This window comes from Salvelinus alpinus, chromosome 21, assembly GCF_045679555.1.
Source record: "Salvelinus alpinus chromosome 21, SLU_Salpinus.1, whole genome shotgun sequence".
Taxonomy (NCBI): Eukaryota; Metazoa; Chordata; class Actinopteri; order Salmoniformes; family Salmonidae; genus Salvelinus; species Salvelinus alpinus.
In genome coordinates, this window is record NC_092106.1 from 51,602,771 (window position 1) to 51,627,587 (window position 24,817).

Here is a 24,817-nt window from a genome sequence, read left to right on the forward strand (position 1 = left end):
TAGTGAGACATCAACAAATCTTAACTAGGTTCCTCCTTCCTACTTACCGCTGCATCATGCGACTGCAGCCCACACAGATCACTTTAAATAGACTGTCCTTATAGGTTTTTCTCTAGTATAGTCCTGGCCACTGCAGATATGAGGTCTGGAGGATTCGTTTCGGTATCCAGACAGGCCATAACGTCCATCGTTCTCATTTTAACGCTCTATTGTTGTCATGTGTTGGCACTCAAGTCGCAACTTTTGACGAGGCATGGCGGGGTTACAGATCTCAATGCTCAGGACACCGTCATCAACTATGAAACATGCTATTTTGACCAGAAGGTACGTTTCTTTTTGGTTTAATAATATAATAAAGTTATTGACGGCTGTCATTATGTCTGTCAACAGTCACTGTCTAGACAAGGAACTAGACTAATCAGCTTTGTAGATTAGCAGGACATTCAAGCTATAGTCTCACCAACCACACACTGCATGATTAGGCTGTCTGACAGATATGTTAAAGAGCTTTAAAACTTTTAAAAAGTTTGTGCTAATATAATAATAATAATGTTATAACGGTTGAGTTGATGCATTTATTTACCTGTGCACCAATTTGTTCACAGTTATGTAGCTATGTTTTATGTAATGATTATTTAGCCCAAACTAAAATGTCTAGATTTTATAGTTATTTTTAGGGAATATATTATCTCCTTCCTCTATGGCCATTGGCCACCAAGTCATTGAAATTAAATGAGCATTGTTTATATTGATGCTTGTTGCCTAATTTACTATTGACCGTAGTTTTTATTTGTTTGTGGTGAATTTATAACTGCACCGCTGGCTTTCCTTGGAGGATTTCCTTAATTCTCTGTGTACTTTAAATCACTTCTAAACTGTCTGGGTATTGTGTCTGCAGACAATCAGCGTATCCGCTCTGCTTCCTGGCAGGACGGGAAAGCCATCCATACACTGGGCTGTTTTCCTGCCAACACAACTCAATCCCTGCTGGCATCCTGCCCAGAGGAACTGCAGTGTACTGCCATAAAAGTGAATTTAAAGTAGGCTACTATAGACTAAAGAACATTAAAGATCCTGGAGGTTACAGCTTTCCCCCCCAAAAATGCATGCGCTATAGGTATAGGTAGCCTAGTGGTTAGAGGAGGCAGGTAGCCTAGTGGTTAGAGGAGGCAGGTAGCCTAGTGGTTAGAGGAGGCAGGTAGCCTAGTGGTTAGAGGAGGCAGGTAGCCTAGTGGTTAGAGGAGGCAGGTAGCCTAGTGGTTAGAGGAGGCAGGTAGCCTAGTGGTTAGAGGAGGCAGGTAGCCTAGTGGTTAGAGGAGGCGGGTAGCCTAGTGGTTAGAGGAGGCGGGTAGCCTAGTGGTTAGAGGAGGCGGGTAGCCTAGTGGTTAGAGGAGGCGGGTAGCCTAGTGGTTAGAGGAGGCGGGTAGCCTAGTGGTTAGAGGAGGCGGGTAGCCTAGTGGTTAGAGGAGGCGGGTAGCCTAGTGGTTAGAGGAGGCGGGTAGCCTAGTGGTTAGAGGAGGCGGGTAGCCTAGTGGTTAGAGGAGGCGGGTAGCCTAGTGGTTAGAGGAGGCGGGTAGCCTAGTGGTTAGAGGAGGCGGGTAGCCTAGTGGTTAGAGGAGGCGGGTAGCCTAGTGGTTAGAGGAGGCGGGTAGCCTAGTGGTTAGAGGAGGCGGGTAGCCTAGTGGTTAGAGGAGGCGGGTAGCCTAGTGGTTAGAGGAGGCGGGTAGCCTAGTGGTTAGAGGAGGCGGGTAGCCTAGTGGTTAGAGGAGGCAGGCTGGCCTAGTGGTTAGAGGAGGCAGGCTGGCCTAGTGGTTAGAGGAGGCAGGCTGGCCTAGTGGTTAGAGGAGGCGGGTAGCCTAGTGGTTAGAGGAGGCGGGTAGCCTAGTGGTTAGAGGAGGCGGGTAGCCTAGTGGTTAGAGGAGGCGGGTAGCCTAGTGGTTAGAGGAGGCGGGTAGCCTAGTGGTTAGAGGAGGCGGGTAGCCTAGTGGTTAGAGGAGGCGGGTAGCCTAGTGGTTAGAGGAGGCGGGTAGCCTAGTGGTTAGAGGAGGCGGGTAGCCTAGTGGTTAGAGGAGGCGGGTAGCCTAGCGGTTAGAGGAGGCGGCTGGCCTAGCGGTTAGAGGAGGCAGGCTGGCCTAGTGGTTAGAGGAGGCAGGCTGGCCTAGTGGTTAGAGGAGGCAGGCTGGCCTAGTGGTTAGAGGAGGCAGGCTAGCCTAGTGGTTAGAGGAGGCAGGTAGCCTAGCGGTTAGAGGAGGCAGGTAGCCTAGCGGTTAGAGGAGGCAGGTAGCCTAGTGGTTAGAGTGTTAGACTAGTGACCGGAAGGTTGCAAGATCGAATCCCCGAGCTGACAAGGTAAAAGTCTGTCTTTCGAACAGTTAACCCACTGTTCATAGGCCGTCATTATAAATAAGAATTTGTTCTTAACTGACTTGCCTAGTTAAATAAAGGTAAAATAAAATAAAAATGATTTGAACACTTCATATCCATGTTGTTAGGTTGTCTAGTATAGCTATGGCTAGATAGCATTTTCAACTGCTTTGTAGATAATTGTGGTTCATGTGAGTTGAAATGCTCTCTTGTAACTCGTGATCTCAGATTGGCAACAAACATGTCATGATGCATTACAAATCAAATCAAGCTTTATTTATACAGCACATTTCAGACATGGAATGCAGCGGAATGTGCTTCGCAGGGAAAAAACGAATAAAAACAATGACAATAAAAGCTGAAGTTTTTACTACACAACAAACATAAGATAAAAAAACAAAAGAATAACAATAATAACTGAACAACTAAAAAGCCCCCAAGGAAAAGCAAAGATCTCTTTTAAATATGTCCATAGTTTCGTCCCCCATCAGGTTCCCTGGCAGGCTATTCCAGAGGCTGGGGGCATAGTAACTAAAGGATGTCTCTCCATGCCTCTTGGTCCTAGGCTTTGGGATAGTTAGAAGGCTGCCTCTCCGTGCCTCTTGGTCCTGGGCTTTGGGATAGTTAAAAGGCTGTCTCTCCATGCCTCTTGGTCCTAGGCTTTGGGATAGTTAAAAGGCTGTCTCTCCATGCCTCTTGGTCCTAGGCTTTGGGATAGTTAGAAGGCTGCCTCTCCGTGCCTCTTGGTCCTGGGCTTTGGGATAGTTAAAAGGCTGTCTCTCCATGCCTCTTGGTCCTAGGCTTTGGGATAGTTAAAAGGCTGTCTCTCCATGCCTCTTGGTCCTAGGCTTTGGGATAGTTAAAAGGCTGTCTCTCCATGCCTCTTGGTCCTAGGCTTTGGGATAGTTAGAAGGCTGCCTCTCCGTGCCTCTTGGTCCTGGGCTTTGGGATAGTTAAAAGGCTGTCTCTCCATGTCTCTTGGTCCTGGGCTTTGGGATAGTTAAAAGGCTGTCTCTCCATGCCTCTTGGTCCTGGGCTTTGGGATAGTTAAAAGGCTGTCTCTCCATGCCTCTTGGTCCTAGGCTTTGGGATAGTTATAAGGCTGTCTCTCCATGCCTCTTGGTCCTGGGCTTTGGGATAGTTAAAAGGCTGTCTCTCCATGCCTCTTGGTCCTAGGCTTTGGGATAGTTAGAAGGCTGCCTCTTCGTGCCTCTTGGTCCTAGGCTTTGGGATAGTTAGAAGGCTGCCTCTCCGTGCCTCTTGGTCCTGGGCTTTGGGATAGTTAAAAGGCTGTCTTTCCATGCCTCTTGGTCCTAGGCTTTGGGATAGTTAAAAGGCTGTCTCTCCATGCCTCTTGGTCCTAGGCTTTGGGATAGTTAAAAGGCTGTCTCTCCATGCCTCTTGGTCCTAGGCTTTGGGATAGTTAAAAGGCTGTTTCTCCATGCCTCTTGGTCCTGGGCTTTGGGATAGTTATAAGGCTGTCTCTCCATGCCTCTTGGTCCTAGGCTTTGGGATCGTTATAAGGCTGTCTCTCCATGCCTCTTGGTCCTAGGCTTTGGGATAGTTAAAAGGCTGTCTCTCCATGCCTCTTGGTCCTAGGCTTTGGGATAGTTAAAAGGCTGTCTCTCCATGCCTCTTGGTCCTTGGCTTTGGGATAGTTAAAAGGCTGTCTCTCCATGCCTCTTGGTCCTAGGCTTTGGGATAGTTAAAAGGCCAGCGCCAGAGGACCTGAGGGACCTACTGGATATATGTCTGACATGTATTGTGGTGAACAATTGTGGATTGATTTAAAAACCAATAGAAGAATCTTAAAATGTATTCTAAAACTCACTGACAGCCAGTGCAGAGACCCTTTAAGAAAAAAAATGATTGTTCCATAACTAGTGGATGTATCCCTTATAGCACGATATTCCCTACAATAGTGAACTACCCATAGTGCTCTGGTCAAAAGTAGTGCAATATATAGGGAGTAGGGTGCCATTTGGGAACACAGGCAATGGTTCTGCCTCATCAACACCCACGCTACACACACACACACCGACTCACACAAATACACACACGCACACACACACACACACACACACACACACACACACACACACACACACACACACACACACACACACACACACACACACACCGACTCTCACACAAACACACCCACGCTACACAAACACACACCGACTCTCACACAAATACACACACACACACACACACCGACTCTCACACAAATACACACACGCACACACACACACACACAGACTCTCACACAAATACACACACACACACACCGACTCTCACACAAATACACGCACGCACACACACACACACACACACCGACTCTCACACAAATACACGCACGCACACACACACAGGTGCACGCAGACTCCGTACAGGTTGGGGTGGGGTAGGCGCAACCAACGGGCGGGGTGGGGGGTGGGGTAGGCGCAACCAACGGGCGGGGGGGGGGGGGGGGTAGCAAACTTGACAATATCACAACGACTTACAGGCAGTGCGTTACGAACAATGACAAAACATTTACACAAAAGGAGGATGGGATGGCTGGTCTGAATCAAGTGATCTAGCAGTCGTCCAGGAAATCCTCTTGGCTTCTCTCTTCTCCTGGAACAAGGAGTCCTGTTTGTAGCATCACTTGTGAACTGTACGTTAACTAGTGTCCTTTACTCTGAGTACAGCAGCTGCTCAGGGGAGTGACTGCTCATGATAACGTCTGGAACGGAGTGAATGGATTGGCATCGAAAACCATTGTGTTTGATGTGTTTGATACCATTCCACCTAGTCCGCTCCAGCCATTACCACGAGCCCATCCATCACTCGTTTCCTACATTGGCTTTGAGTCATTTATTTATTTATTTTAGCCATTTTCTTTCTCCATACTATAACATTTAGTTGTAAGTAATGTTTACCTCACTGCTTTTCAGAAGCTACAGATTTTTTTTCAGCGTTTGACTTGACATAAAATGTTGTTTCCGCAGATAATAGCCTCATGAGTTTTCTGTAACTAAACGCTACCAGCATCAACCACAAGGTGTCAGTATTAGGTTTGGTAGTAAGACATGGACATCGACGCTATGAAGGTTCTAGTTCCCCTATGAAACCATATTATGAAACCATATTATGAAACCATATTATGAAACCATATTATGAAACCATATTATGAAACAATAGCTACATTATGACACCATAAGCACAAACATAGGGAAAGTCTCCAGCCCGGATTGGCTTAACACTGAGTTATAACCACTCGGCTAGAAGATCAGGTTATAGATTTTGAATCTATTTCCCAGAGTACCTTCTTGAGTGATGTAAAACATATTTTGGGATCATCTAACAGAATGGGAATTAATATGTAATTGACTTATTACAGAGAATATACTATTTGCAGATGAAATTGACATAACAATTTCAGTCTGGATTTCAATGTGGTTTTCCTCACACACTAGTCCGGTGCCAAGCTGTAGAGAAGCTCCGGGAGTGGATGAATGGACACATTCAGGCCTGAAATCTTTTCCCTGTCATTGGCTCATAAAATTGGTGGCTCCTTTTGTAGGCGCTGGGAAGGGAGAAAGAGAGAGAGAGGGAGAGAGAGAGAGGGTGCAAACACAACAAAAACATTCTTTATCAAGTGTTGGGTGGGTTTCAAGTAGGGGACAACTCGTCTGTAGCCACACAGCGGTGGCATTAGACTGGAGAGAGGGATGTGTCCCAAATATTGTAGTGCACTGTATAGGGTTCAATTTGGGAGGCAGATGTGCTAGTGGAACTAACGTGGCATCCCTGGAACTGTCTCTCTCTGGGTTTTAATACAAATTGAGGCTAATTATCCTAGCGTCCTGCATTGGGGTTGTCACCGACTCACTGCACAGTACAAAGTAGTGTGTGGCAGAAGGCCAGGGCCACAAAGATCACACCCTACCGCAGGGGCACGTTGGAGGGACAGAGAGGTCACCCTCTTGGAGAAGGTGCTACTGTACTGTCTCTCACACTGGAACCTTTACACGGTGTCTGTCAGAGGGGAACTGGAACCTTTACACTGGTGTCTGTCAGAGGGGAACTGGAACCTTTACAAGGTGTCTGTCAGAGGGGAACTGGAACCCTTACAAGGTGTCTGTCAGAGGGGAACTGGAACCTTTACAAGTTGTCTGTCAGAGGGGAACTGGAACCTTTACACTGGTGTCTGTCAGAGGGGAACTGGAACCTTTACAAGGTATCTGTCAGAGGGGAACTGGAACCTTTACACTGGTGTCTGTCAGAGGGGAACTGGAACCTTTACACTGGTGTCTGTCAGAGGGGAACTGGAACCTTTACACTGGTGTCTGTCAGAGGGGAACTGGAACATTTACACTGGTGTCTGTCAGAGGGGAACTGGAACCTTTACAAGGTGTCTGTCAGAGGGGAACTGGAACCCTTACAAGGTGTCTGTCAGAGGGGAACTGGAACCTTTACAAGTTGTCTGTCAGAGGGGAACTGGAACCTTTACACTGGTGTCTGTCAGAGGGGAACTGGAACCTTTACAAGGTGTCTGTCAGAGGGGAACTGGTACCTTTACAAGGTGTCTGTCAGAGGGGAACTGGTACCTTTACAAGGTGTCTGTCAGAGGGGAACTGGTACCTTTACAAGGTGTCTGTCAGAGGGGAACTGGTACCTTTACAAGGTGTCTGTCAGAGGGGAACTGGAACCTTTACAAGGTGTCTGTCAGAGGGGAACTGGAACCTTTACAAGGTGTCTGTCAGAGGGGAACTGGTACCTTTACAAGGTGTCTGTCAGAGGGGAATTGGAACCTTTACAAGGTGTCTGTCAGAGGGGAACTGGAACCTTTACAAGGTGTCTGTCAGAGGGGAACTGGAACCTTTACAAGGTGTCTGTCAGAGGGGAACTGGAACCTTTACAAGGTGTCTGTCAGAGGGGAACTGGAACCTTTACAAGGTGTCTGTCAGAGGGGAACTGGAACCTTTACAAGGTGTCTGTCAGAGGGGAACTGGAACCTTTACAAGGTGTCTGTCAGAGGGGAACTGGAACCTTTACAAGGTGTCTGTCAGAGGGGAACTGGTACCTTTACAAGGTGTCTGTCTGAGGGGAACTGGAACCTTTACAAGGTGTCTGTCAGAGGGGAACTGGAACCTTTACAAGGTGTCTGTCAGAGGGGAACTGGAACCTTTACAAGGTGTCTGTCAGAGGGGAACTGGAACCTTTACAAGGTGTCTGTCAGAGGGGAACTGGAACCTTTACAAGGTGTCTGTCAGAGGGGAACTGGAACCTTTACAAGGTGTCTGTCAGAGGGGAACTGGAAACTTTACAAGGTGTCTGTCAGAGGGGAACTGGAACCTTTACAAGGTGTCTGTCAGAGGGGAACTGGAACCTTTACAAGGTGTCTGTCAGAGGGGAACTGGAACCTTTACAAGGTGTCTGTCAGAGGGGAACTGGTACCTTTACAAGGTGTCTGTCTGAGGGGAACTGGAACCTTTACAAGGTGTCTGTCAGAGGGGAACTGGAACCTTTACAAGGTGTCTGTCAGAGGGGAACTGGAACCTTTACAAGGTGTCTGTCAGAGGGGAACTGGTACCTTTACAAGGTGTCTGTCAGAGGGGAACTGGAACCTTTACAAGGTGTCTGTCAGAGGGGAACTGGAACCTTTACAAGGTGTCTGTCAGAGGGGAACTGGAACCTTTACAAGGTGTCTGTCAGAGGGGAACTGGTACCTTTACAAGGTGTCTGTCAGAGGGGAACTGGAACCTTTACAAGGTGTCTGTCAGAGGGGAACTGGAACCTTTACAAGGTGTCTGTCAGAGGGGAACTGGAACCTTTACAAGGTGTCTGTCAGAGGGGAACTGGAACCTTTACAAGGTGTCTGTCAGAGGGGAACTGGAACCTTTACAAGGTGTCTGTCAGAGGGGAACTGGAACCTTTACAAGGTGTCTGTCAGAGGGGAACTGGTACCTTTACAAGGTGTCTGTCAGAGGGGAACTGGTACCTTTACAAGGTGTCTGTCAGAGGGGAACTGGTACCTTTACAAGGTGTCTGTCAGAGGGGAACTGGTACCTTTACAAGGTGTCTGTCAGAGGGGAACTGGTACCTTTACAAGGTGTCTGTCAGAGGGGAACTGGTACCTTTACAAGGTGTCTGTCAGAGGGGAACTGGAACCTTTACAAGGTGTCTGTCAGAGGGGAACTGGTACCTTTACAAGGTGTCTGTCAGAGGGGAACTGGTACCTTTACAAGGTGTCTGTCAGAGAGGAACTGGAACCTTTACAAGGTGTTTGTCAGAGGGGAACTGGAACCTTTACAAGGTGTCTGTCAGAGGGGAACTGGAACCTTTACAAGGTGTCTGTCTGAGGGGAACTGGAACCTTTACAAGGTGTCTGTCAGAGGGGAACTGGTACCTTTACAAGGTGTCTGTCAGAGGGGAACTGGTACCTTTACAAGGTGTCTGTCAGAGGGGAACTGGAACCTTTACAAGGTGTCTGTCAGAGGGGAACTGGAACCTTTACAAGGTGTCTGTCAGAGGGGAACTGGAACCTTTACACGGTGTCTGTCAGAGGGGAACTGGAACCTTTACAAGGTGTCTGTCAGAGAGGAACTGGAACCTTTACAAGGTGTCTGTCAGAGAGGAACTGGAACCTTTACAAGGTGTCTGTCAGAGAGGAACTGGAACCTTTACAAGGTGTCTGTCAGAGGGGAACTGGAACCTTTACACTGGTGTCTGTCAGAGGGGAACTGGAACCTTTACAAGGTGTCTGTCAGAGGGGAACTGGAACCTTTACAAGGTGTCTGTCAGAGAGGAACTGGAACCTTTACAAGGTGTCTGTCAGAGGGGAACTGGAACCTTTACAAGGTGTCTGTCAGAGGGGAACTGGAACCTTTACAAGGTGTCTGTCAGAGGGGAACTGGAACCTTTACAAGGTGTCTGTCAGAGGGGAACTGGAACCTTTACAAGGTGTCTGTCAGAGAGGAACTGGAACCTTTACAAGGTGTCTGTCAGAGGGGAACTGGAACCTTTACAAGGTGTCTGTCAGAGAGGAACTGGAACCTTTACAAGGTGTCTGTCAGAGGGGAACTGGAACCTTTACAAGGTGTCTATCAGAGGGGAACTGGAACCTTTACAAGGTGTCTGTCAGAGGGGAACTGGTACCTTTACAAGGTGTCTGTCAGAGGGGAACTGGAACCTTTACAAGGTGTCTGTCAGAGGGGAACTGGAACCTTTACAAGGTGTCTGTCAGAGGGGAACTGGAACCTTTACAAGGTGTCTGTCAGAGGGGAACTGGAACCTTTACAAGGTGTCTGTCAGAGGGGAACTGGAACCTTTACAAGGTGTCTGTCAGAGGGGAACTGGTACCTTTACAAGGTGTCTGTCAGAGGGGAACTGGAACCTTTACAAGGTGTCTGTCAGAGGGGAACTGGAACCTTTACAAGGTGTCTGTCAGAGGGGAATTGGAACCTTTACAAGGTGTCTGTCAGAGGGGAACTGGAACCTTTACAAGGTGTCTGTCAGAGGGGAACTGGTACCTTTACAAGGTGTCTGTCAGAGGGGAACTGGTACCTTTACAAGGTGTCTGTCAGAGGGGAACTGGTACCTTTACAAGGTGTCTGTCAGAGGGGAACTGGAACCTTTACAAGGTGTCTGTCAGAGGGGAACTGGAACCTTTACAAGGTGTCTGTCAGAGGGGAACTGGAACCTTTACAAGGTGTCTGTCAGAGGGGAACTGGAACCTTTACAAGGTGTCTGTCAGAGGAAAACCGTTGGTTCTAGGCTTGACAGCCTGCTGAATCGCAGTTCCATTCCACTGGAAGTCAGGGCCACATTTTAACTGGCTCGATTTAGAGTTAATTCCAGAGACTTTGAAATGGATTCGTAACACATTGATTCGATTTCTTCTCTTGAGCCTTCATCTCATCTCAAGCTAAATATGAATGTTCTTAAAGACTAGGTGTCATGCTGGTATAAATTATTCGGAGAGAGACAGGCGCAGGAATGGGTAATAGGGATTTTAATTTACCCAAATGACGGTGTGCCGTGTAAAGGCACGGGGACGAAGACCAAACAAACACGTAACAAAACCACAGGGTAGAAACCCAAACAAAAGAGCGAGTAGTACCTCGAATAAATACACAAGCGCACGATGGTGAACACACGGGACGAGACCTGTAATAACCTGCGCAATCCACAAGGGCACGAAAGCCCAAAACACACAGCACAGGTACTCACACTTACCACCGGACATTGTAACAATAATGGACAGCCCAATGGACACCAAAGGGCACGCTTATACAAGTACTAATCAATGGGAATAGGGGACAGGTGTGCGTGATGAACGTTCCGGAGGGATCCGTGACAGTTCACCCCCCGACGCGCTGCACTGGCAGGTCTCGAGGACGATCACAGGATCGCAGTGCGGGTCGATCAGGACCCGATGCAGCTGCCAAAGTTGCAGCGTTGTCGGACGGACCGGTTGTGGTGGCGTCGGATGGACCGGTTGTGGCGGCGTCGGATAGGCCATTCCCGCTGTCTCCCTCAATGGTCGATTATTCTGTCACGTCGGTATAAATGATTCGAGAGACAGGAATGCGTAATAGGATTTTTTATTGCGCCCAAAAAAGGCACTGGGACGAAGACCCAACAAACACGTAACAAAACCACAGGGTAGAGACCCAAACAAAAGAGCGAGGAGTACCTCGAATAAATACACAAGCGCACGATGGTGAACACACGGGACGAGACCCGTAATCATCTGCGCAATAGGTGCCAGGTGTGCGTGATGAACGTTCCGGAGGGATACGTGACACTAGGTTGGGTTTAAAGTAGCAGCATGTCATATTTTAGCCATCCTCCTGATTTCTTCATGTTTTTTGGCGTCGGTCATGTTTTTTTTCCTGATGTATTTCTCTGTCCTTACAGATTGATCACTTTGGTTTCCTGGAGGATGGCACCTTTAAGCAGAGATACCTGGTTAATAAGGAACACTGGGATCAGAAGGGAGGGCCTATCCTGTTCTACACCGGCAATGAAGGAGACATTACCTGGTTCTGCAATAACACTGTAATAATTATCCCTTCTCTGTTCTGTTCTGTATTCGTCTTCTCTGTTCTGTAATGTTTTAGTCTTCTCTGTTCTGTTATGTATTGATCTTATCTGTTCTGTAATGTATTGATCTTATCTGTTCTGTAATGTATTGATCTTCTCTGTTCTGTAATGTTTTAGTCTTCTCTGTTCTGTTATGTATTGATCTTATCTGTTCTGTAATGTATTGATTTTATCTGTTCTGTAATGTATTGATCTTCTCTGTTCTGTAATGCATTGATCTTCTCTGTTCTGTTATGTATTCGTCTTCTCTGTTCTGTAATGTTTTAGTCTTCTCTGTTCTGTTATGTATTGATCTTCTCTGTTCTGTAATGTATTGATATTCTCTGTTCTGTAATGTATTGATTTTCTCTGTTCTGTAATGTTTTCGTCTTCTCTGTTCTGTAATGTATTGATCTTCTCTGTTCTGTTATGTATTGATCTTCTCTGTTCTGTAATGTATTGATCTTCTCTGTTCTGTAATGTATTGATCTTCTCTGTTCTGTAATGTATTGATCTTCTCTGTTCCGTAATGTATTGATCCTCTCTGTTCTGTAATGTATTGATCCTCTCTGTTCTGTAATGTATTCGTCTTCTCTGTTCTGTAATGTTTTCGTCTTCTCTGTTCTGTAATGTATTGATCTTCTCTGTTCTGTAATGTATTGATCTTCTCTGTTCTGTAATGTATTCGTCTTCTCTGTTCTGTAATGTATTGATCTTCTCTGTTCTGTAATGTATTCGTCTTCTCTGTTCTGTAATGTATTCGTCTTCTCTGTTCTGTAATGTATTCGTCTTCTCTGTTCTGTAATGTATTGATCTTCTCTGTTCTGTAATGTATTGATCTTATCTGTTCTGTAATGTATTGATCTGTTCTGTAATGTTTTCGTCTTCTCTGTTCTGTAATGTATTGATCTTCTCTGTTCTGTAATGTATTGATCTTATCTGTTCTGTAATGTATTGATCTGTTCTGTAATGTTTTCGTCTTCTCTGTTCTGTAATGTATTGATTTTCTCTGTTCCGTAATGTATTGATCTTCTCTGTTCTGTAATGTATTGATCTTCTCTGTTCTGTAATGTATTGATCTTCTCTGTTCTGTAATGTATTGATCTTCTCTGTTCTGTAATGTATTGATCTTCTCTGTTCTGTAATGTATTGATCTGTTCTGTAATGTTTTCGTCTTCTCTGTTCTGTAATGTATTGATCTTCTCTGTTCCGTAATGTATTGATCTTCTCTGTAATGTATTGATCTTCTCCGTTCTGTAATGTATTGATCTTCTCTGTTCTGTAATGTATGGATCTTCTCTGTTCTGTAATGTATGGATCTTCTCTGTTCTGTAATGTATGGATCTTCTCTGTTCTGTAATGTATTGATCTTCTCTGTTCTGTAATGTATTGATTTTCTCTGTTCTGTAATGTATTGATCTTCTCTGTTCTGTAATGTATTGATCTTCTCTGTTCTGTAATGTATTGATCTTATCTGTTCTGTAATGTATTGATCTGCTCTGTAATGTTTTCGTCTTCTCTGTTCTGTAATGTATTGATCTTCTCTGTTCTGTAATGTATTGATCTTCTCTGTTCTGTAATGTATTGATCTGTTCTGTAATGTTTTCGTCTTCTCTGTTCTGTAATGTATTGATCTTCTCTGTTCTGTAATGTATTCATCTACACAGCATGCCTTGCGTCATTTGTTAGAATATTTTTCCTGACTTGTACTTTTGTCTGTAGGGTTTCATGTGGGACGTTGCAGAGGACCTGGGAGCCATGTTGGTGTTTGGAGAACATCGTTACTATGGAGAATCCCTGCCGTTTGGACACGACTCTTACAGTGTAAATGAACCGCACGCGCGCGCACACACACACACACACACACACACACACACACACACACACACACACACACACACACACACACACACACACACACACACACACACACACACACACACACACACACATAGACACACACACAGACACATAGACACACACACACACACACACACACACACACACACACACACACACAGACACACAGACACGCGCACACACACACACACACACTGTTCACACACACACTGTTCACACACACGCGCGGTATATAAGGTTTTAAAAATGAGGTGTTGGTTTATTCCACGTTTAGAAAACAACATTGTCTTCCCAAACAGGACACAAAGCACCTGAACTACCTGACGTCAGAGCAGGCGCTGGCTGACTTCTCTGTGCTGATCAGAGAACTGAAGAGGACGGTGCTTGGAGCTCAGGAAAGTCCTGTGATCGCCGTCGGAGGGTCCTACGGAGGGATGCTCTCCGCCTGGTTGAGAATGAAATACCCTAATGTTGTTGTTGGGTAAGAGAGACTGTGTGCAGGTCTTCATGGGGGCCCTATTTTATTTTTAATATAGTGAACTACTTTTGACCAGGGCTCATAGGGCTGTGGTCAAAAGTAGTGTGCTTTATAGGGAATAGGGTGCTATTTGACCTGATGAAAACCTCAGACTCAGACTGAAATGTCACTATTTTAAGAAGGTGCTATAAGGAGTTTTAAAGTGTTCAGGCCTAAATATACCCCCTAAATGTTGCTGTAAAGTGCAGATATGTATTTTAGCGTCTGTGTGGTTAATAATGGGTTCTGACTGTCTCTCTGTGTGGTTAATAATGGGTTCTGACTGTCTCTCTGTGTGGTTAATAATGGGTTCTGACTGTCTCTCTGTGTGGTTAATAATGGGTTCTGACTGTCTCTCTGTGTATTCCAGAGCTCTGGCTGTCTCTGTGTGGTTAATAATGGGTTCTGACTGTCTCTCTGTGTATTCCAGAGCTCTGACTGTCTCTGTGTGGTTAATAATGGGTTCTGACTGTCTCTCTGTGTATTCCAGAGCTCTGACTGTCTCTGTGTGGTTAATAATGGGTTCTGACTGTCTCTCTCTGTGTATTCCAGAGCGCTGGCTGCCTCTGCTCCTATATGGCAGTTCCCTGACATGGTTCCATGTGGAGACTTCTATAAGATAGTCACCCAGGACTTCGCCAGGAGTGGACTGAACTGTGACGTTAACATCAGGAGGTCCTGGAAGGCCATCGACAACGTCACAGCAACTGGTAGGATGAATTAGCCTGTCTGAATGACAACATCATAGCAACTGGTAGGATGAATTAGCCTGTCTGAATGACAACATCATAGCAACTGGTAGGATGAATTAGCCTGTCTGAATGACAACATCATAGCAACTGGTAGGATGAATTAGCCTGTCTGAATGACAACATCATAGCAACTGGTAGGACAGACACACACACACACACACACACACACACACACACACACACACACACAAAGCTAGTTTAAAGCATAGTTAACTCACGAGGACTATTTTCCTAAATCTCAGATGACGGTCTCCGGTGGCTGTCCGGTGAGTTCAGTTTATGTTCCCCGCTCAAGAAGACGGACTTGGATGGTTTTAAGGCCTGGCTCCAAGAAACCTGGGTGAATCTGGCCATGGTTGACTATCCTTACGAAGCTAACTTCCTCCAACCTCTCCCACGCTGGCCAATACAGGTACATATATATCACATTTTGTATATCTTTCATAATAATTTATTCAATTGTATGACACGAGTAGAATAAGAAATCTCCTAGTATTTTACATAGTAACCCAATTGTTAATAATTGAATAGTTCATATTTCGTTTTACTTTAAAACAAGGGAAGTGAAAAATTACATTAGCAACAATTATTGTCTTTCTACCTCACTGAATCCATTCAACCTGTACTACCCAATGAATGTACTGTTTACAATTAGCTGGCTCTGCTTCCTCTAGCTGCCCTGCCACAACCTCTCTGGCTCTGCTTCCTCTAGCTGCCCTGCCACAGCCTCTCTGGCTCTGCTTCCTCTAGCTGCCCTGCCACATCCTCTCTGGCCCTGCTTCCTCTAGCTGCCCTGCCACAGCCTCTCTGGCTCTGCTTCCTCTAGCTGCCCTGCCACATCCTCTCTGGCTCTGCTTCCTCTAGCTGCCCTGCCACATCCTCTCTGGATCTGCTTCCTCTAGCTGCCCTGCCACATCCTCTCTGGCTCTGCTTCCTCTAGCTGTCCTGCCACAGCCTCTCTGGCTCTGCTTCCTCTAGCTGCCCTGCCACATCCTCTCTGGCTCTGCTTCCTCTAGCTGTCCTGCCACAGCCTCTCTGGATCTGCTTCCTCTAGCTGCCCTGCCACAGCCTCTCTGGCTCTGCTTCCTCTAGCTGCCCTGCCACATCCTCTCTGGCTCTGCTTCCTCTAGCTGCCCTGCCACATCCTCTCTGGCTCTGTTTCCTCTAGCTGCCCTGCCACAGCCTCTCTGGCTCTGCTTCCTCTAGCTGCCCTGCCACATCCTCTGAGGCTCTGTTTCCTCTAGCTGCCCTGCCACATCCTCTAGAGGCTGTTATAGAAGGCTGAAGGACTCAGTGATACCTGGACTGTAGAGGCTGTTATAGAAGGCTGGAGGACTCAGTGATACCTGGACTGTAGAGGCTGTTATAGAAGGCTGGAGGACTCAGTGATACCTGGACTGTAGAGGCTGTTATAGAAGGCTGAAGGACTCTGACCCATCGGTCTTTGTACCAGCTCCCCTGACACGTCACATCACCAACCAAGGCACACCATTGACCCTAAACCCTGAACCTTGAACCCTAAACCCTAAACCCTGAACCCTAAACATTGAACCCTAAACCTTGAACCCTAAACCCTAAACCCTGAACCCTGAACCCTAAACCCTAAACCCTGAACCCTAAACCCTAAACCCTAAACCCTGAACCCTAAACCCTAAACCCTGAACCCTGAACCCTGAACCCTAAACCCTGAACCCTAAACCCTAAACCCTGAACCCTAAACCCTGAACCCTAAACCCTGAACCCTAAACCCTAAACCCTAAACCCTGAACCCTAAACCCTGAACCCTAAACCCTGAACCCTGAACCCTGCTAGTGCTTGCTCACCCTCCTGAGGATGCTCCAACCATCCTGTGAGTTATCTGACCTGTCCACTCTTCCATTACTGATTCAATACTATAAATATATCACTTTCAGTGCAATTTTTTTTTTTTAAACAAACAACGTTTGCGGTCCTCATCGATATATATAAATCCTAAATCCTCTAGTGGTGCAGCAGGTTAGCAGACACGGAGAAGCTAAATGGACATTTGGAGCTGTTGTGGCTCAGTGGTTGTAATGTATGCCTGCCCTATGGGTGGTTTAAGCGGTTTAGTCAGTGAGCTTTTTTAATGACAAAGCTAATGTGATTATGTGAGTGACTGTGGGAAGGGAGTATTGAGGGCTTAAAGGGGGGAAATCTGTTGGCAAAGATGAATGTAGGAGACTAATCCTATCTGAAAAGTAGAGAGGAGATGCTTTAGAGCAATTGCTGGAGTTTTTTTTTTTTCATGGTATAAATCTGCGGTTCAGACATGGCTGTTGCTCTACCCCTCCTTCTCATATATCCATCGACATCCTCCCCCTTCCTCCTCAACCTCCTCCTTCTCCTCCTCCTCCTCCTCCTCCTCCTCCTCCTCCCTAGCCCGCCTGTAGACAAAAGCCTCAGTAACAGCCTCCATTCTGCCAGAACTCCAGTCCAACGTCCTAACAAGCAACCACAGTCTCTCCAACAGCCTTTACAAAGACTGACAGAACAAAAAACAGCTAGCGACAGAACAGGACAGGCAGCAAACTCTGCTGCTACCATGACAACTACCAATACAGTAACTATGTCTGAAAGCAAACCACGAACGATGAACAAAAAAATATATATATATATCCCATTTTAAATGTATCTCAACTGCAGTAATTGTCACTGTAGTTGAAACAGTCACTTTTTCATAAAGTTGAGAAGTTGTCCTGGTAGGGTGAGAATGAGGCGGAGGGGGGGGGGGGGAACCATAGCTAGATCGTTAATTCTTTTAACCTCCTCATGCATGGCTAAACTAAATATGTCTCCCCGCTTTGCTAAGCGCAGAGCTATACATTTAAGTTAAGCCTTTAGTTCCATTCCACTCAATTTCATATGTAAATTAGACACTTCATTTTTTTTTTTAAGTGAAATGGTGTTTCATGAGAAAACAACCGGTAAACGACTCCGAGACGAGAGAGAGAGCTTTCTAACGTTGGTTGAGCCGTTTGGATTTGGACTGAAATGGAACTGAGGTGTTTGTATTGTAAACAAAGTGCTTTAAAAGATTACCTTAAAAAAAACTCGTACTTATTACCTAGTATTACCTTAGTATTACTATTTAATTAGCGGGTAAAGTATTTTCACTCTGCTGTTGTCAGACATGTATAAATTCATTAGTAATTGTTCCATGTTTGTGCTTCATGTGACGAACACTGACCAAAAATATCCTGTATTTAGTATACCGAGACAATAATTCTCATTTCTAAACCCAAAGTGTCTGCCTACTTTAAAAAATTAAAAATCTCTCCATCCGTGCTATCTTTTCTTGTTTTGTTCCCAGGTGGTGTGCCATCATCCATTACAAATATTAACTTGTGCTTGTATTTAGTTTATACACGAGTCATTGTTGTTTTGTTCCCAGGTGGTGTGCAAGCACCTTGGTTTTGACCCCAGCAGTGTGTCAGACTACCAGTTGTTAGGAGGTATCTCTGAAGCTGCCAGAGTCTACTACAACTACACAGGAAACTGCCCCTGTCTCAACACCTCCTCTACGGCTACAGGGAACCTGGGCTTCGTCGGCTGGTACTACCAGGTAACACAAACTCACAGGCTGTTCCTAAAATGGCGCCCTATTCCCTATATAGGGCTCTGGTCAAAGGTAGTGCTCTAATTAGGGAATAGGGCTCTGGTCTAAAGTAGTGCTCTAATTAGGGAATAGGGCACTGGTCTAAAGTAGTGCTCTAATTAGGGAATAGGGCTCTGGTCTAAAGTAGTGCACTAATTAGGGAATAGGGCTCTGGTCTAAAGTAGTGCACTAATTAGGGAATAGGGCTCTGGTCAAAGGTAGTGCTCTAATTAGGGTATAGGGCTCTGGTCTAAAGTAGTGCACTAATTAGGGAATAGGGCTCTGGCCTAAAGTAGTGCTCTAATTAGGGAATAGGGCTCTTAGGAACCTCTAGTCTGGTCCTCTATATGGACCCTCTAGTCTGGTCTTCTATATGGACCCTCTAGTCTGGACCTCTATATGGACCCTCTAGTCTGGACCTCTATATGGACCCTCTAGTCTGGACCTCTATATGGACCCTCTAGTCTGGTCTTCTATATGGACCTGTTAGTCTGGACCTCTATATGGACTCTCTAGTCTGGTCCTCTATATGGACCCTCTAGTCTGGTCCTCTATATGGACCCTCTAGTCTGGACCTCTATATGGACCCTCTAGTCTGGACCTCTATATGGACCCTCTAGTCTGGTCTTCTATATGGACCTGTTAGTCTGGTCCTCTATATGGACCCTCTAGTCTGGTCTTCTATATGGACCCTCTAGTCTGGACCTCTATATGGACCCTCTAGTCTGGACCTCTATATGGACCCTCTAGTCTGGACCTCTATATGGACCCTCTAGTCTGGTCTTCTATATGGACCTGTTAGTCTGGACCTCTATATGGACTCTCTAGTCTGGTCCTCTATATGGACCCTCTAGTCTGGTCCTCTATATGGACCCTCTAGTCTGGACCTCTATATGGACCCTCTAGTCTGGACCTCTATATGGACCCTCTAGTCTGGTCTTCTATATGGACCTGTTAGTCTGGACCTCTATATGGACCCTCTAGTCTGGTCCTCTATATGGACCTGTTAGTCTGGACCTCTATATGGACTCTCTAGTCTGGTCCTCTATATGGACCCTCTAGTCTGGACCTCTATATGGACCCTCTAGTCTGGACCTCTATATGGACCCTCTAGTCTGGTCTTCTATATGGACCTGTTAGTCTGGACCTCTATATGGACCCTCTAGTCTGGTCCTCTATATGGACCCTCTAGTCTGGTCCTCTATATGGACCCTCTAGTCTGGACTTCTATATGGACTCTCTAGTCTGGTCCTCTATATGGACCCTCTAGTCTGGACCTCTATATGGACCCTCTAGTCTGGTCCTCTATATTTGTGTGAACCCTGTTAGCATCTACAGTAAAATGTTTAGATGTCTGAAGAGCAGTAGGTCACCTTGCTCCTTTCCCCCTCTCCCTCCTCCAGGCGTGTACAGAGATGGTGATGCCACTCTGCACTGACGGGGTGCAGGACATGTTTGAGCCCCAGGACTGGAACTTCCAGGCCTTCTCCGATGAGTGCAACTCCCTGTTCGGGGTGCGTCCACGGGCTGACTGGGCAGCGACCGTCTACGGAGGACTGGACATCGCTTCTCACAGTAACATCATCTTCAGGTAATCTAACACCTGCTGATTTTACTGAGTGAGGGACAGAACATTTACCTGTGACCATGTAACTAGAGATTGTGACTGGAATTGTTCCCGGACACGTCAATCTAACTTGGACCATACCTAAGTACAGCCCTCGCCATGTGTTATTTACGATAATCAACAGGTTCTCATGTCTTAATGCTTAAATAATACACTGTTACCCAATCGAGGTTCAGCCATCTTAAATAATACACTGTTACCCAATAGAGGTTCAGCCATCTTAAATAATACACTGTTACCCAATAGAGGTTCAGCCATCTTAAATAATGCACTGTTACCCAATAGAGGTTCAGCCATCTTAAATAATACACTGTTACCCAATAGAGGTTCAGCCATCTTAAATAATACACTGTTACCCAATAGAGGTTCAGCCATCTTAAATAATACACTGTTACCCAATAGAGGTTCAGCCATCTTAAATAATACACTGTTACCCAATAGAGGTTCAGCCATCTTAAATAATACACTGTTACCCAATAGAGGTTCAGCCATCTTAAATAATGCACTGTTACCCAATAGAGGTTCAGCCATCTTAAATAATACACTGTTACCCAATAGAGGTTCAGCCATCTTAAATAATACACTGTTACCCAATAGAGGTTCAGCCATCTTAAATAATACACTGTTACCCAATAGAGGTTCAGCCATCTTAAATAATACACTGTTACCCAATAGAGGTTCAGCCATCTTAAATAATACACTGTTACCCAATAGAGGTTCAGCCATCTTAAATAATACACTGTTACCCAATAGAGGTTCAGCCATCGTAAATAATACACTGTTACCCAATAGAGGTTCAGCCATCTTAAATAATGCACTGTTACCCAATAGAGGTTCAGCCATCTTAAATAATACACTGTTACCCAATAGAGGTTCAGCCATCTTAAATAATGCACTGTTACCCAATAGAGGTTCAGCCATCTTAAATAATACACTGTTACCCAATAGAGGTTCAGCCATCTTAAATAATACACTGTTACCCAATAGAGGTTCAGCCATCTTAAATAATGCACTGTTACCCAATAGAGGTTCAGCCATCGTAAATAATACACTGTTACCCAATAGAGGTTCAGCCATCTTAAATAATGCACTGTTACCCAATAGAGGTTCAGCCATCTTAAATAATGCACTGTTACCCAATAGAGGTTCAGCCATCTTAAATAATACACTGTTACCCAATAGAGGTTCAGCCATCTTAAATAATACACTGTTACCCAATAGAGGTTCAGCCATCTTAAATAATACACTGTTACCCAATAGAGGTTCAGCCATCTTAAATAATACACTGTTACCCAATAGAGGTTCAGCCATCTTAAATAATACACTGTTACCCAATAGAGGTTCAGCCATCGTAAATAATACACTGTTACCCAATAGAGGTTCAGCCATCGTAAATAATACACTGTTACCCAATAGAGGTTCAGCCATCTTAAATAATACACTGTTACCCAATAGAGGTTCAGCCATCGTAAATAATACACTGTTACCCAATAGAGGTTCAGCCATCTTAAATAATACACTGTTACCCAATAGAGGTTCAGCCATCTTAAATAATACACTGTTACCCAATAGAGGTTCAGCCATCTTAAATAATACACTGTTACCCAATAGAGGTTCAGCCATCTTAAATAATACACTGTTACCCAATAGAGGTTCAGCCATCGTAAATAATACACTGTTACCCAATAGAGGTTCAGCCATCTTAAATAATACACTGTTACCCAATAGAGGTTCAGCCATCTTAAATAATACACTGTTACCCAATAGAGGTTCAGCCATCTTAAATAATACACTGTTACCCAATAGAGGTTCAGCCATCTTAAATAATACACTGTTACCCAATAGAGGTTCAGCCATCTTAAATAATGCACTGTTACCCAATAGAGGTTCAGCCATCTTAAATAATACACTGTTACCCAATAGAGGTTCAGCCATCGTAAATAATACACTGTTACCCAATAGAGGTTCAGCCATCGTAAATAATACACTGAATTTCGATATCTGTACCATACATAGAATGAATGGTTCCCAGACACGACAACTTTTTCTGCGCCAGTCGAAATCACACATCATCGTCGTTATCATGGACATATCCAAGTAAATAACAATATGAAAAAGGTTCAAAGAAAGGAACATGCAGCTCGTGTCCTGTCAGTCCAGGTTCAATGTTTGACATGAGTTAGCTGAGTTAGCATGAGTTAGCTGAGTTAGCTGAGCTAGCTAGCTAGCAGGTGACAAGAACGTTATCCAGCCTGAATAGCCACCATTTTGTTTAGAACGGACGACCAGACCTTTTGCATAGCAACTATTTTAACATAATGAACGACTGGCTGGCGTCTGTAGCAACATGACCAAAATAACTAACAACCAGAGTTTTGTCTGGACTATGTCTTCTGGTGGAAGAATTACAGTGTATGAATTTACTTGTCAAATTAACTTTTTAATTAAAATATGTTATTTATTGTTATTTTAATATGTTGGCAACAGTTTTAGGCACACGTCGGACCGAACGTTTAAGGCTATCACGTCGGGTCGAAGAACGCCATTTACCTGTGACTGTATTCATGATATAGCACTGCCTCTTACCTGTGACTATATTCATGATACAGCACTTCCTCTTACCTGTGACTGTATTCATGATACAGCACTGCCTCTTACCTGTGACTTTATTCATGATACAGCACTGCTTCTTACCTGTGACTGTATTCATGATACAACACTGCCTCTTACCTGTGACTGTATTCATGATACAGCACTGCCTCTTACCTGTGACTGTATTCATGATATAGCACTGCCTCTTACCTGTGACTGTATTCATGATATAGCACTGCCTCTTACCTGTGACTGTATTCATGATACAGCACTGCCTCTTACCTGTGACTTTATTCATGATACAACACTGCCTCTTACCTGTGACTTTATTCACGATACAACACTGCCTCTTACCTGTGACTGTATTCATGATACAGCACTGCCTCTTACCTGTGACTTTATTCATGATACAACACTGCCTCTTACCTGTGACTTTATTCATGATACAACACTGCCTCTTACCTGTGACTGTATTCATGATACAACACCTCATCTTACCTGTGACTGTATTCATGATACAGCACTGCCTCTTACCTGTGACTTTATTCATGATACAACACTGCCTCTTACCTGTGACTGTATTCATGATACAACACTGCCTCTTACCTGTGACTGTATTCATGATACAACACTGCATCTTACCTGTGACTGTATTCATGATATAGCACTGCCTCTTACCTGTGACTGTATTCATGATACAACACTGCATCTTACCTGTGACTGTATTCATGATACAACACTGCCTCTTACCTGTGACTGTATTCATGATACAACACTGCCTCTTACCTGTGACTGTATTCATGATACAACACTGCCTCTTACCTGTGACTTTATTCATGATACAACACTGCATCTTACCTGTGACTTTATTCATGATACAACACTGCCTCTTACCTGTGACTGTATTCATGATACAACACTGCCTCTTACCTGTGACTGTATTCATGATACAACACTGCCTCTTACCTGTGACTGTATTCATGATACAACACTGCATCTTACCTGTGACTGTATTCATGATACAACACTGCCTCTTACCTGTGACTGTATTCATGATACAACACTGCCTCTTACCTGTGACTGTATTCATGATACAACACTGCCTCTTACCTGTGACTGTATTCATGATACAACACTGCATCTTACCTGTGACTGTATTCATGATACAGCACTGCCTCTTACCTGTGACTGTATTCATGATACAGCACTGCCTCTTACCTGTGACTGTATTCATGATACAACACTGCCTCTTACCTGTGACTTTATTCATGATACAACACTGCCTCTTACCTGTGACTGTATTCATGATACAACACTGCATCTTACCTGTGACTGTATTCATGATACAACACTGCATCTTACTTGTGACTGTATTCATGATACAGCACTGCCTCTTACCTGTGACTGTATTCATGATACAACACTGCCTCTTACCTGTGACTGTATTCATGATACAACACTGCCTCTTACCTGTGACTTTATTCATGATACAACACTGCCTATTACCTGTGACTGTATTCATGATACAACACTGCATCTTACCTGTGACTGTATTCATGATACAGCACTGCCTCTTACCTGTGACTGTATTCATGATACAGCACTGCCTCTTGTGCCTTATTGCTTAAATAGAGGTTAAGCCATTTGATGTTATTCCACATTAACTTTCTCTGCTTCACCATTTGATCCTCCTTCCTTAAAAAAGGATCATATAAATAAATGTGATATATTGATCCCTCTCCTCTAAACTCTTACAGTAACGGAGGACTGGACCCGTGGTCAAGTGGTGGGGTGACCCGAAACATCTCGGACTCGGTGGTCGCCATAGTGATACCTGACGGGGCTCACCACCTGGACCTACGCTACAACAACGAGTATGACCCTCACACCGTCCTCTCAGCCCGCGCCCTGGAGGTGGAATACTTCAAACTGTGGATCACACAGGCCAGGAAACTACAAATACCAGGATAAATCACTCTGAACTACAACTGCCAGGCTAATTCACTCTGAACTACAACTACCAGGTTAAATCACTCTGAACTACAACTGCCAGGCTAAATCACTCTGAACTACAACTACCAGGTTAAATCACGCTGAACTACAACTGCCAGGCTAAATCACTCTGAACTACAACTACCAGGTTAAATCACTCTGAACTACAACTACCAAGCTAAATCACTCTGAACTACAACTACCAAGCTAAATCACTCTGGATTACAACTCCCATGCTAAGTCACTCTGAACTACAACTCCCAGGTAAAAGCACTCTGAACTACAATTACTAAATCAAACAGAACTAAAACTGCCAGACTAAATCACTCTGAACTTAAACACCCAGGGTTGGCCTAAAATGTCACCCTATTCCCTATATAGTGCACTACTTTTATCCAGGACCCGTAGGACTCTGGTCA

The 24,817-nt window shown here is 44.9% G+C and overlaps 1 protein-coding gene across 1 annotated transcript; it reads left to right on the forward strand.

Moving 5' to 3' along the window:
• Nucleotides 1–23: 23 nt before the first annotated feature.
• Nucleotides 24–24,522, forward strand: prcp (prolylcarboxypeptidase (angiotensinase C)). The gene is made up of 9 exons (XM_071358158.1): nucleotides 24–324; nucleotides 11,278–11,418; nucleotides 13,165–13,266; nucleotides 13,602–13,783; nucleotides 14,372–14,529; nucleotides 14,814–14,983; nucleotides 17,984–18,154; nucleotides 19,591–19,778; nucleotides 24,164–24,522. The coding sequence occupies exons 1-9, from the start codon at nucleotides 139–141 to the stop codon at nucleotides 24,375–24,377; spliced, it is 1,512 nt and encodes a 503-aa protein (XP_071214259.1). The 5' UTR covers nucleotides 24–138; the 3' UTR covers nucleotides 24,378–24,522.
• The last annotated feature ends 295 nt before the right edge of the window (nucleotides 24,523–24,817 follow it).

What these genes read in the sequence shown, in the direction of transcription:
- prcp (XM_071358158.1), top strand. Translation starts at nt 139, where the DNA reads ATGAGGTCTGGAGGATTCGTTTCGGTATCCAGACAGGCCATAACGTCC. An exon ending in CCTGGTTCTGCAATAACACT is followed by an intron (nt 11,419 to 13,164) that starts GTAATAATTATC and finishes TTTTGTCTGTAG; the next exon opens with GGTTTCATGTGGGACGTTGC. An exon ending in TACCCTAATGTTGTTGTTGG is followed by an intron (nt 13,784 to 14,371) that starts GTAAGAGAGACT and finishes TGTGTATTCCAG; the next exon opens with AGCGCTGGCTGCCTCTGCTC.